The following is a 13987-nucleotide window of genomic DNA, read 5'->3' on the forward strand; positions in this document are numbered from 1 at the left end:
TGAACTGTAAGCAACGCTGCTCAGGTGGTTGCACTCTCTGTTCCCATGAGTGAACGCATCCTCAGACCTAAGCTGAACTCCTTGGCGATCACAAGACTCTCAAGTTTGCCTTAGGTCTGTCCCAGCGTAGACAGTGAAAGAAGCCCAAAGCTGTAATATGCACGTTAGGTCAGGAAGCGGAGAAAGATCTAGTCTGCTCTATGCTTCCTCAGAAAACAAGTGGTGAGCATTTTTACAGATGACTTGCTTTGCCGTACTGACGGAGTAGGACGACAGTGAAACAGTATCTGGCCCTCTGTGTGTCAGTTAGGTTATTTACACATCCCTGCAGATGTTTCAGCTGCATGTCACCATTTGGGACCACATTTTCACAGCCCACAGCCATTTTTACCAGCTGCTTCAAAAATGTAGTTCTCTTAGTTTTAACAGCTCAAATGATACAGGGGTTTTAGATGGATTTTGTAATGCTGTTGCCAACTAGGACTACCAGTGCTTTTACTCTCCGTTTTCTTTTTGCAACACAGGTATCCAGAAACATTTATTACTTGGTAAAAGTATTTAAAGATTCAAGGGATGAAATCTTTGGTTACTTACAGGAGGCCCATCAGAACCAGGAAGGCCAGGAAGGCCAGGCTTGCCTTGAGGTCCCTAAATGCAGTAACAGAGACACATCTTCAGAACAACCGCAAACATTCTATCATTTGCTAGGACAATACATCCTAAACCAGCAAACTACCTTAAATCTTTTTAGTATTTTAATTTCTGTTAAAACAACTGGCGAACCCACCCCAGGTGTAGAGTAGCTATAAGAAAATTAATAATAAAAAAAAAAAAACAGGAAGGAAAAAGCAAAAAAAACCCCACCAGTCTAAGAGCTAAGTTTAAGTCTAAGAGCTAAGGATAGAAAATGTTGTATACCTAAATCCCTTGATATGGATATCAGGGATAAACCAAAAATATAACAAAACCAAACCCAGAAAGATACTGTCATACAATATGTAAGCACAAGGCCAGCTCTTACAATCTTTAGCCAATACAAATCACCCGTATTTTACAATGAGGTTCTTGCCTGAGAACAGGCTTCAGGAAATACCCTACAAATACACACACAACCCCCACAAGGTGGGGAAGAATTCTCCAGTGTAAAAAAAACCCTATTATTTAGAATTTCAGGAATAAAAGGATTCACCATATTAAAGACACCAACAAGATCAAAGGCCAAGTGTACAGGTTACAGAACCCCAGCGCTCATAGCTGAAAGGCATGGTGCCTCTGGAACGCATACGCTGGGGACCTAGCCCATTCGCTAGAATAATACTTCTGAGGCCCATGGGCAGGTGAAAAGCATGTACGCTCTTCCCTAAAATCCCCTTCAATTTCCCCTGAAGTCTGTACTAAAGTATATAAAGTATATTAGCATATACATAAAGTGTACACTAAACAGCGAAAGGGAGCAAAATCAAAGAAGAATCAATAGAGAGGAATTCAGCAAAAAGGGGAGAAAAGTAAAATCAGCCTAAAATTCAGTAGTGACATTTTTGAAATTAACAGAAGACACGTTTCAAACCACAAGACCACGTACAAACAGATCGGGACCAAACCACCAAGTGACGTTGCAGTATGCCAATTACACTGCAGTTATGCCAAAATATAATCCTTGAAAAAAGAGAACGGATTCAGGCTTGAGCAGGTGAAGCTTTGTTGCAAAAAAGAGATTAATAGAAATAATTTTCACAGCTTGCTGTGAAATTCATTTACATACAGGGACACCCTGTTTAATATTGTAGATGGGATTCTGGAGCTAATAATGGAGAACTGATCCAAAATAAAGGGAGGAAATTATGCTTGTGAAAAAGTGTATGTGAGAGGAAAGCCAGGCCTCCATTGGCTGTTCATTTACTTGATGATTTCAGGAAGATCTGCTGATTTTTAGATCTTAGGTTACTATTCTGTAAAACATAGCAAAGCCTTTAAAGCACATAGGCAAGGTTGTTGCACAGAACTGACACCAAAATACCAGAATAATGCTGTAACTTACTTTTTCACCAGGAGGTCCAATAGGACCTTGCGGACCAGGAAGCCCCTGTTAAAAAGAAACCAGTGTGAGAAACCAGGGAGAACAATATACATACATTCACCCCACTAAAGGTCCCTCATTAATCTGGTTAAACACACTGGCAAATAGACGTGGCTTTTTTTCCCCCCCGCTTACAAGTTAGATCAGGAGTTTTGTGTGAGGCTTTTGCACAAGCCACTATTTTGGCAGTAGGTCTGAAACAAGATCCTATTCAGAACCCTCCTCCAGGTGTGGCCGTTCCTGCTGCATTCCAGGAACACTGAATGAGTCATTTTTCTCCTGAATGAAAAATCCCTCTGAAAGCTTACTTGAAAACTCTGCTCCCACTGCCTTCGGCACATTTGCAGCATTATTTATAAAATCCTTGAAGCTTTATCAGTTCTGCACATGAAAAGCTAACCTTTTAGTAATTTCCATTTATAAAACATTTGCTGCACATGACATCGCATTTCTTGAGAGTTATTTTACACTTACTTGTGGGCCTGGGATTCCTTGCTGACCAGGAGGTCCTGGTTCCCCTTGAGGACCCTAACATGCAAAAAAAAAAAAAAATAGCAGGGCATTAGGTTTGCATTTCTGCACTACAGATCTTCATTGTCAGAACTAAAAGGAATACAAACTCATCTTTGTCCCTCCCTCTTTAAAGTCTACCACCAACCTCCTATCCAGTATGATATTTTTTCATGCTAATGAATAGCATAGCCTTTTCTTTCACTGAGAATAACAGCCCACACATAGGACCTAGGCACTGGAGTCCATGGTGCTAAAGGAGCTTGAGAGAAAGCATGGCTAGGCCTTTGGGCTGAAAACTAAGTAATAGAAGGCTTCTCTTCTCTATATAAGATCATAATGAATCTGAATATTTTGACAGCAAAGTTTAATTAAACGGAAGTGATGGCATAGTGGCAAGGATGTGAGAATGTGGGAAGGATTTTTAGAATCCACTCCCTTTTTAATTCCCAGTTTGCTTACTCACCATGTTTCCTTTTGGGCCTGAAGGTCCATCAACACCTGCAATGCCCTACAACAAATAATATAAACATGAGCAGCTTTCAGTGGGCTTCTATTTTTCTTCTGGAAATTGCAAATACGAGACAGTTCAGACATACCGGTTGTCCCGGGGGACCAGGCGTACCTCTGGGGCCCAGTAATCCCCGTGGACCCTGTAAGACAAGAAACACTTATTAATACTTGCATGCTTTTTTTCTGAACAAAGAGAGACCCAGGAGCAGGACTGGGCAAGGAACATCAGGAGTAGGAAGGATGAGGGGAAGGCAGCAAGGGGGTTGCGGAAGGGAGGAAGGGAGGAAGGGAGGAAGGGAGGAAGGGAGGAAGGGAGGAAGGGAGGAAGGGAGGAAGGGAGGAAGGGAGGAAAAAAAGGAAAAAAGCCCCTGGTAAGAGAGTCTCCTGAAGGCCACCATATGTCTGAACAGGATGTCAGTGGAAGGGCAAGCTTTTTTTCAGCTGCTGTAATGGGCATTTCAGGGAACACCAGGAGATAACTATTTCTATTTCCTGGTGCAGAACATTGGCACAGCATCTTCCACTAAAGTTTCAGCAGTGTCTTGGCCTGAAGGTCTGACCTGAACAGTAGGCATACATGTTTGTATTCCTGTCTTCAGAAAACATGACGGTCTGTCACACTCTATACTACTATTCTAATTGCAAAACAGTGCTTTCATTTGTAGTGAAGATCCAATAAATAATTAAAAATTACTAATAATTTTATGACAATAAACGAAAGGCATTCTGGAAACCAAGATCACATTTGTTCCTCTTACCCCTAAAAAATTCCACAGAAGACCAAGGGCTATTCTCCTAAATAAGGTGAGCAAGATTTGGTCTGTACCATAATCTTTTGACTTGGTACTATGTAAACAAATATTAGTTTTCATCATTTGTGTCATCATTCATGTCACGCTGCTGAAGTAGGCAGGACTGAGTCTCCAGTCCCCTCATGTATGATGTAGTTACGAACCACTAATACTCTGACTCTGCGGCGACTCCTTCCTACTTTGCGAGTAGGCAGCCATATATCACACATTTAGGGTCAAATTCCCCCTTCTGAGGCTTGATTTCTTGCCTGCAATGCAGAACTCTGCTCTGCAGTGACAGCACCTGCAGAATTCCAGCTGACAGCAGTGGAAACAAGTGTAAAAATACAGTAGTGCAAAAAAAGAGGAGAAGCCAGGCCTTATTTTCTAACAGATGTTTGGAAAACATTTTCAAAGCAACAGGAGCTTGGTTATATTCTCATGTACGAAGGACTGCAGTGTCTGATTTTACACAATAGGATAGGAAATAGCCTTTGTGATTCTGGAAGTTGTGTGTACTTGGCTGGACATATCCCTGACTTAATTCTAATCCTGTAAGTAGTGTTTCACCCTTAAAACTGTTCCTTTGCTTTTCAGCCAGAATCAGTCCTCTGTACAGACACACATGTGGGAATTTTCATACCTGGAATTCAGAACTGTTCAATAGAAAGGAAAAAAACCAGTCTGAGAGTGACTTTTGTTTGTAACAGAAACAGAAGAATAAGAAAGCATTGCTTACAGCTTCACCTGGGAGACCTCTCGGTCCAACTTCCCCATCTTCTCCCTGTTTTTGTATAAAGGGAATAGAAGTTTTAGAAAACAACATGTATCATGACCATATTCCCATTACATGAAGTTTCGCTGCAGATTTTACTGTGTAAATAGCAACTTACTCTTGATCCATCTTCACCAGGTAAGCCAGGAGGTCCCTGTGGGCCACGGTCTCCCTGTGGGGTAAGGTAAGTTGTTAAAATAAGACATCTGTTGCTGGAAACAATAACGGATTGGAAGGGAAACGAAAACAAATGTGTTAGCTGAAGCCTGATGTGTCAAAACACGTCTTGACACAATGATACAAATCTGTAGGTTAGTACTCGGCAAAGTCTTTTATTACACTAGTATAAAAACAAATGATTATTGAAACAATGAACTATTTGTGTTTGTAAAATTTCACTCTGTAGCTACTCTTGGCCCCAGAGCACACACAAACTACTGCTACAACAGGCAGCGTTACCCACATTTTCCTTTGTCCATCGGCACCATCCCCCTCCCCCTACACAACGCGTTCCTTCCAGTAAAATAAGGCATGTGTACGTGGGTCAGAAGTTAATAGCCCAGTTGCTGGGCCCTGGAAAGTACACGGTGAAGCGCACTGACCACCTTTCCGAGCACCGCGCTCTGGCACCAGTCACTGAGAGCCTTGGGACTGATTTGTCTGAGGCTTTGGAAGGCAGCCAGACTTCCACACTTCCCCTCAGAGGCTGGGGCTTTTCAAGTCTATATATGCAGAGCCTCAGTCGATTCTGGACCATGCTTTTAGGATTTATTTTTCTTTCCCCATTTCTAAAGAGAACTAGTGTGCTGCATAGCTCAGACACCACTGACTGACCTTTTTCTGGGCAGCGGGTTTTTAGACTGTGACTTCCTTCTGGCATTGGACAAAACCCAACTATTCATGCTGTTTTCCTTAATTTTATCAGTGTCTCCAAGGAGCCTGGCCACTGCTGTGGATCCTAGCAGATATATACGGAGTCACTCTTTAGTGGCTCCATTCTTTACTCTTTCAAACTTTCCAAGGGAATTTTAGGTAACTTGCTCTCTTACCCCAGGACTATCTAATATTAGGGATGTCAGGATTTTATTCTACTGCCTTTCTGTCCTCTGTATGTTGGAGTACGCATGGGAGAGAATAAAACACTATAAACTGAACTTTGATACCTGCAAAATGAATTAATACAGCAATTTCTATTATTTGCTAAGTTTCGGAACTACTCAACATGATCTGCTGGTAGAGCATGTGTTTTTCTACATGACACTCCTGAAGGATGACACATGATCTGCTCTGGCTTCCCATTAATATCCAGGTGAAGACTGACTTCAGCTTTCAAGTACTGAAGTAGTTCATCCCCTCAAGGGCTACCTTTCTTGTCTTGCAATCACATGGCACTTAGATTAGGAGCTTGCATTCAGTGTCCTGGTATTATCATGCAGTAAGAACAAAACTTCTTATCATTATCAGTCCTTCAATGCTCTAATTCTTTCCTTCAAATAGTCTGTTAAAGCCTGAATTTCTTTTGCCTTAGACCTTTTCTTCTAGTATATAGTGTCTTGCTTTTATATTGGAGAAGGGTCATGCACCTCGTATATCTAAATAAGAAAAGTTCACAGTCATAGATATTGAGGCTAAAAGGAGCATTGCACCATGTGGTCTGACCTCCCCTACACTGGAAGTCAGGGAATGTCATCCAGTAACTCCTGTCTGACAACTTGCGTTTGACAGAGGCATGACCTCAGAGAGACATCCAATCTGCAACTCACAGTTCAAACATGACTAATTCTAAAAGTAGTCCTAAAACTTCTACTCTAAAGTTACGGGTTTTCAACAGCAGTTCTCTTACAGCTGAAACATAACTACGACAGAAAAAGAGTTTCTCTCGTCTTTCTGTGCTCTTTATTGCAAGCTAAAGAGAACTGAATATTTGCATTATATGCTGCCAGTGTATAGGAATCTGAAGAGCTACAGCCATCTGATCTGGCTTTGAATTGAGCTGCTTTCAGAAAGATAATTTTGTACTTTTACAGAAGATTTCCATAGAAACATGAGAATGCAGAAATTTTTAAATAGTGGGATGAAAGAAATGATGAAAAGAAGTCATTATTTTCATTACTATTTTGCAAATTTCAACCCAAACTTACACTTCTATTTTAGGTTTTTTATTTCTTTAGGAAATATGAAACAAAAAGAATATTTGAAAAAAAAAAAAAGTCTTTATGACCTGGAAGGTCCCACAGACAGACAATTCTAGCATTGCATGTTGGAAAGCAGACGCACGTTCCCTGACTCCAAACCAATTTCTGCTCAGCCTTCCAAGAGGGGAGCAGCGGCAAGAGCTTAATGCGTAGCCCCCTCTGCCGGTCGGCCGACCAAGCTGGGCGTCGGTTGTGCGGTGCGCTGCTCACTTCCCACTCTTCACGTACGAGGGAACGATGAAAGAGGATCAAGGCACTTCAGTATGATGCTAGGAGTTCTCTTCCCATTGCACACAGAACTCGAAAGAGCATCCTTCGAGGCTATTGCGAAGGACTACATTACGGGCCAGTTAGCAGCACAGCTGAGATTTGCTGGGAAGTGCAGCAACTGTGCTGTAACGCGCTGGGAGCGAGGGCGAGAGCTCTAATCGTGCCTCCGTCATCAAGCTTTAGCACGTCCGGGAACGGCTCTGTGGAGATTCCCACTCACTGTTTCTTTTATGGTGCGCTGCGCTTACCAGGACAACGGCAAGGGAGGCACATTCAGTAGAGTATGTTGTTACTGGCATCTACATTAAGGGTGTGATGTAAAGCAGAAATCCCCTGCTGTGATTATTTCTACTCCTTGTAAGGAAAGACGCAGTCTCATCCTACAGGTTGGTATGACACAAGGAGCAAGCGCGTTGGTTGTTTCAAGTATTACTTCAGGTTTTCCTAACTCATCTGTCCTGACTGATCTTTCTTTAAGCTGTAGCATTTGGGATAAGCCACACTGGACAATTCAGTTTGCAGTTCAAATATTCAAATGTATTTTTTGAGCAAGCTTCTCAGCAGGTTAAAATTTGTCGTGCTCCTGATACAGACACTTCGTGCTAATTTCCTTTTCCTATTACTACTTCCTTTAACAATCACTTTAAATCCAACGGGCAAATTCCTTAACTAAGAAAAATTAGAGAAAAACCTAGCTGAAGATGTGATCTGAATTCTGAAAATATATTTAAATCATTAATATATATACATGTTGATTGATTGATTGATGTTACCAAAATGTTTCATGGGGAATACATTACCTGACCATACAGATAATACTCCGTAGCGTAAAAAGCTGACGTGCTGCTTTAACATTCCCCATAGTCTTTAGTGCAATTCTTAACGAATAGTGCATTATTTCTGTGAGGGTATCGATGAGTTGTTGTATAAATATACATGTTTTTCTTACCCTGTTACCTTTGTCACCAGGGAGGCCAGGAAGACCATCAAATCCTCTGTCACCCTAGGAAAGGAGAAACCACAGCTTCAGTAAATGACTGTTTCATTTTGTATTACTCTTAATAAAGTGTTCCTTCCCTCTGGAAGTTCATTTCTACCCTTGGTTATACGTACACTTCTGTTATTGAATGAAACACATGGAGGGGAGCGCATAGATCAAACTCACAACATTTGCTCTATGCATTAAAGCAAGAGAAGAGGCCACGCAAACTTTTTCACTGTGCTGTGATTAGGCTGTTTATAAAAAGGAGTCTACACTGAAATGAGAAGCTTGATTCTAGCTGGGCTTTGCAGCTGCAAAACCGACTTTACTACTGTTGATACTCTGTAACTAGAAACAGACTCGGAGAGGAATCATGCCCCACGAATCAAGGTACTTCAAGGTCAGACTACCAGCCATTACCATTAATTACCATATTCTAAATGGATGATTCATTCTCAGCTCTTGCATCTGACCCAGCTATCTGAAACCTCAGTATTTTCACTTGAGAGAAGAATTTTGGGTTGGCCTGGAAGAAACCGTGGTACCTACATAAAATCTGTCCAGCCTATTCCAAGACTGAAATAAAGCTTCAGGTCTCATTATTATTTACCTTTGCACCAGGCTCTCCTGGCATTCCTCTGGCACCATCAGCTCCAGGACGTCCCTGCAAAAACCCAAGGCGGCAAACATTCAAAAATGCAGTGGAATCGGTTAATATTTAAATATATTTAAATAGAAACTATTTACCCAGCGCGGGACTGATCCATACGCTACCTACCCTTTTGCCAGCTTTTCCACTTGGACCAGGGGCACCTTGAATACCACGAGGACCCTGAGTTTAAAGAGTGTAATTCTTAGAATCACATTCATGTCAGCAAAAAGCTAGTTAAACATCTCACCTTAAGAACAAGATAAGTTTTTATACACAAAGCTGCATTTCTTTCCCAGGAGATGGCCTCTGGTTTCCAAATTCCCATTAGTTTTAATGGGCATCCAAACTGGCCTCAGCATGACCAATTTTAACACTAGTTTTCATGAGATGGCACTACACATGGCACAATTGGTCCTTTTAACATGACAGATTCTTGCATTCTTTTCGTGGCTTTGGAGATCTCAGTCCTGCGGTTTGAAAAACCCTTCTTCCTCTCCTGCCAAAATTATTTTAGTCACAGAATAATTATTTCATGAAAACTAAAGAGTGCTTATTTCAGACCCCTAATTCATCCACAAACACGAGCTGTGCCGGTAAATGGCTCACATGCTGTCTTAGCTTTACACAGCAGTTTTATCTAGAGGGAGACCAAATTACCCCAGACTGAAGAACCTAATTCCACTTTCCAAACACACGTAACTTTCACTGACGACTGTGTGGGCATGTTTCTGTGGAAGCTTTCTCATCCCCCCACCCAAATGCATCTTCCCCAGGTGAAAACAGCAACGGTAGAGGACTAGCCACCCAAAAATACCGAGTAGGAAGAGAAAAAAATACTAAAAATGTAAGTAAGCAAACTGGAAGCCTGACCAGCCGTTCAGAGAGCTTTTTTGGTTAATTGCTTTGTTTTTCTTCAGCAAATATCCATGCGGAGTTTTAAGACAGGCACTTAATAATGTAGCAACTCCATGACTGAGAACTGGCAAAATCATTGTTCCAGAGACTCCTGTCACGATTTCTTTAAGATCCCCCTATTACTTTGAGGTTTAAGCTGAAAGATCTCAATGTGCTTCTCTTTAACATCACAGCACAGGAGCCACCGTAATAGTGAGCTGAGAAGAAGAGCATGCACTGATTCCTAAAGACTTATTCTAGCTATGCCACGTCGATCTTGAAAACATCCTGTTTAATTACCAACTAATTTGAATCTCTCACCTTATGCGACCTGATAAGATCAGAGCCCAAGGTCATACAACTGCACACTGATATATGATTACTTAACAGAGAAACGAGCCTGAAGTGACAATATTAAAACAGGTTTTCACGCAACAAAAATCTACCCGTGATAACTGCTCTTGGTTATATAAAGATTGTTACTTTCTTATTTCAAAATGAACAATCAAGCTATTTCATTTAATTAGGAAAGTGTTGTAAAAGCTATTTTTTCTTCAATTGCACGCAGAAAGCATATCATTGATTGATCTGTCCTAAGTGATAGGAAAGCAGTTTCATAAAGATAAACAAGCTCAGACATAAGAGGCAATTTTATTGTACCTGGGGACCTGGTTCACCACTTTCACCCTTAGCACCTGCTGCTCCAGGTCCACCCTTGATGAAAAAAGCAAAACATATTGTTTAAATATACAAAAAGCTCTTTAAATGAATGTTACTATTTTTAGACGTTAATTATAGAGAGAAAAAAAAAAAAAATCCCCTCTTCATCAGGAGCTGTGAATTCACCATTTGATCCTGCGGATGGACCCTGACGTACCATTGTCCAGACACTGGGCCTCACGGGGCCAAAAACCCTCCTACTACCAAAGAAAACTCCCATCAAGCTGAACAGCATCAAACGTAACCCTTTGATCTATATCAATATTTGAGAGCTACATAAGAGTACAGGAAGAATGTAAGTCACGCAAACAAGTGTGTCTGCTGTAGGGAAGGCAACAGAAATGAAAGCCGCCTCTTTTTACCTTTCTCTGTTTCTGTGTTGTACAGAAGCTATCAGAGTCTTGTAGTTCAATCCAAAGATCACTATAATCAATGAAAAATACCCTGTCTAATCTTGTCGTGACCCTCAGGGATGTTTTAATCAAGGTCTTTGTGCATCTGGCCCTGAAGAAGTGGAAAATATATATAACTGCATCTCTTTACTATAATTAAATGATGATACAAATTTTCAGGGTAAGTTTTACTCATAAACAGCCCTAAAACAGGTGTTTATCCAGGGTAAGATACCGTATGTGGAATCTGGGGCAGAACTAGTCAAAGGAAGTTCATGTTTTCTTAACAACGGTCTCATAAAAATAGAACAAAACAAAACGTGCTCACAGAGAACATGGCTCAGAGAAGGAACGTACTGGGGTTTACCTACTACGGGCAAAAGAATATTTGCCTTCCTGACCTCTGAAACAGGCCACGACCAAACGTTTGGATTTAATAGGAGATGAATCTTGCAGACCTTGGAAAATTGATAATCCTCCTACATTCACCACAGTGACCACTGGACGAAAGAGGTGGTCTCATGGCTCGGCTTAGTGCTGGGTCTGGCATCCTGGAGTGGAACCCCCTGACCTTGCAGGTACTGAACCAAGTCCCAGGCAAACTGAAAATCTGATTCGGAGCTGGTACTGGCAGCGGAGAGGAAAGTGGCTTCGGTAGGTGGTGGCTGCCTGTTTGGGTTTCCCTGACATAAGCTCTGCTTTTAATTAATATAATTGATTACATTTAATATCTGTAGGCAGAGAATTATTCAGTCTTGTATGTTAATTAAGCACGTGAACTCGAGACTCAGTTGAAGCTAGCCTGGGGCTTTGACAGTGCTATGTTTAAGACTTTCAATAACTGATACGTTTCTAAATGTATCTTATTAGCTACTAATAATTTAACAAAACACATTTCATATTAAGAGTAAAAGCTCCAACTATTTCATTCTTAAAATAAGCTGGGCACACAAACAACTGACAGACCAAGAATCTGTAATTGCTTCTGGCAACTGTGATCTGGCAACATTTTTGGCCTAAAGAGTTGGATTTCTAGAGCCTCCTGGTGGCTTAGAAGCAAAACAGCTATTAATATCACTCGTTTGTTGAACTTTGCATACAGAAATTCATGAAGGCTTTTAAAACATGAAAGCATGACTATGAGGCCAGGTTATGCCTCAGCTAAAGGTATACAACGCAATGTCAGCACCATACCAGTCTTCACAAATGAATTCCTTGCTTACAGCAGTTCTACAGTTATTTTGTCTGTGTAGACTGAATGTTATCCTGCAGGTCTCTTGATTTAAATACGCTGCTGGAAAGAGTGTATTAGTTTGTTAAATAGCCCCAACATGTTTGACTATTTGTAAGTATTGCGTATCTAATCATGAATAATCCGGAGCCTGTGAGCCAAATTGTCTGCTTGGTAGCAACTACTTTGGCAGAATTACTCTAGAAAAGAATTGCTCTTGTATATGTCTGCTTAAAAATATAAGTAAAACCCAGTGATTTCAGTTTCTAGGGACCCAGCAAGATTCTACTGGGATATTTAGCTAAAATCTACCTGAAAACAGTAAATTTCACCTAGATAAACTGAATGGGTTCATGAGAGTGGCCAGTTTGGAGCACAGCATAATCTGGAACAGATTTTCTAATGCTACATGAAGATGAGGCAAAACACTACTGAGCCAACTGAGAATACAGCTTACAACAGTTTTCGTATCATGTAGCTTTCAAGAGTCACTGAAAAGCATGTTAAGCTGTTAGGATGATGGAAGAACACGATCCAGAGTATTCCTTATCATCCCTAAAATATTTCTCCAACAGTATGTAATTATTTTATACCCCCTGGGGTTTTTTTGTTAATAAAAGTGCTCACTGGAGGGAACAGCAGCGAGAGCCACGGACACAGCCTTTCCCTTGCATTATGCTGCTATAATTATGCACAATGAGACGGACAATAACCTGGGCAGTGTTTCTGTGGGTAGTAATAGGATGCTACGCTCATGTTCGTCCGTCTGCCTCTCCTGCTCTCAAACTAACAGACACTGTACAGTAAGGAGGGTGAGAAGAGAGGGAAAAAGAGGGGGTTGGAAGGGGAGGACTTGATTGTTACCATTCAGCCGCAGGCTGCTGCTGAAGTGTGACATTAAAGAAGGTAGGAAGCACAAAAGAAGGGAAAGGAACCATATTTCTTCCACTACAGACTCACCACTTCTAAGTTATGACCAAATCTCCACAAGTGGGATGAGTGGAAGGAAACTACTTTGGAAGAAAACACTATTGCGTTCTGAGGCAAGGAGAAAACCAGTCTGTGTGTGCCGCTAGAGCTGTGACTGGCGTATCTCTGCTGTCGCTTCTTCTGCACACAATAAACCTCGAGGAACTCGCTTCATCCTTTTCTCTTACCCAGCGATCACTTGCTTTCATTTCTCAACAGCACGACTGTATCCTTGTCTGTGGATTACAACTAGATGCTCGTCGGATCTAACAAAAACCGCTAACGTTACCCTTCACATCCATCACCATGATGACAATATAAAGTACAGCAGACATAGATCAAAATTTAAGAGGCCAAACATTTGCCAACCTAGCTGTGCCGTCACAGTAGGCAAAATAACAGTTTCCAAATTAAGTGGATCTTTCAAATATGGATGCTGTACTAACTATAGAAGAGAATTTCACTCTATCTCAGAGGATAAATACGATCACCTGGGAGAAATTTAGACAAGACTAGTCTTCTCCAAAGCTTCTGATCTTGGCTGCAGCATTTGTTATTTTGTATCATGGTAGAGATGCTTTATAATAGCTTTTTGAAAGATGGCAAATGCTAACTTACGCCATTTAGTGGACTATTGAATCTGAAAAGTTTCCGCTTCCTAAAAGAGGAAATTGCAATTGCAAGACTGATCGGGCGGTTTTGGCTTGCTGAGCTTCCTACCTGGGTTTATTCTTTCATTGAGTATTGTCCTTTTAAAGTGTTTGTAGGGGTTACAGAGGCAAACCTCTCTGTGACCAAAAAGTTGTTCCCCACGTCATCAGAAAAACCATTGTGTTCCATGTAGACACTCTGTACAAATATTAAGCTTTTTTAGTACCCATCGAGGCCATTTTCCAGATCATTCGGTATTAGCAGTCAAGCCAAATTCAGTACCGAAGTAAAAAAGTACCATTTTAGAAATCCGTATGGTTTTTAATTGCTTACAGGAATGCCTCTCAGGAACTTTCCAGATTCAG

At 41.1% G+C, this 13987-nt stretch overlaps 1 protein-coding gene across 4 annotated transcripts in view; it reads right to left on the reverse strand.

The window, feature by feature from the left end:
* Window positions 1-13987, reverse strand: part of COL11A1 (collagen type XI alpha 1 chain) — a 163924-nt gene that overhangs the window by 84301 nt on the left and 65636 nt on the right. For all 4 annotated transcript variants that reach the window (XM_075098258.1, XM_075098259.1, XM_075098260.1 and 1 more), the window contains 11 exons: window positions 10320-10373; window positions 8892-8945; window positions 8724-8777; window positions 8081-8134; window positions 4785-4838; window positions 4631-4675; window positions 3187-3240; window positions 3054-3098; window positions 2552-2605; window positions 2039-2083; window positions 595-648 (listed from right to left, as the gene is read on the reverse strand). In XM_075098258.1, the coding sequence (XP_074954359.1) occupies window positions 595-648; window positions 2039-2083; window positions 2552-2605; window positions 3054-3098; window positions 3187-3240; window positions 4631-4675; window positions 4785-4838; window positions 8081-8134; window positions 8724-8777; window positions 8892-8945; window positions 10320-10373 (567 nt within the window). The remainder of the gene's footprint in view (window positions 1-594; window positions 649-2038; window positions 2084-2551; window positions 2606-3053; window positions 3099-3186; window positions 3241-4630; window positions 4676-4784; window positions 4839-8080; window positions 8135-8723; window positions 8778-8891; window positions 8946-10319; window positions 10374-13987) is intronic.

The sequence above is a fragment of the Phalacrocorax aristotelis genome, chromosome 6, assembly GCF_949628215.1.
Source record: "Phalacrocorax aristotelis chromosome 6, bGulAri2.1, whole genome shotgun sequence".
NCBI lineage: Eukaryota > Metazoa > Chordata > Aves > Suliformes > Phalacrocoracidae > Phalacrocorax > Phalacrocorax aristotelis.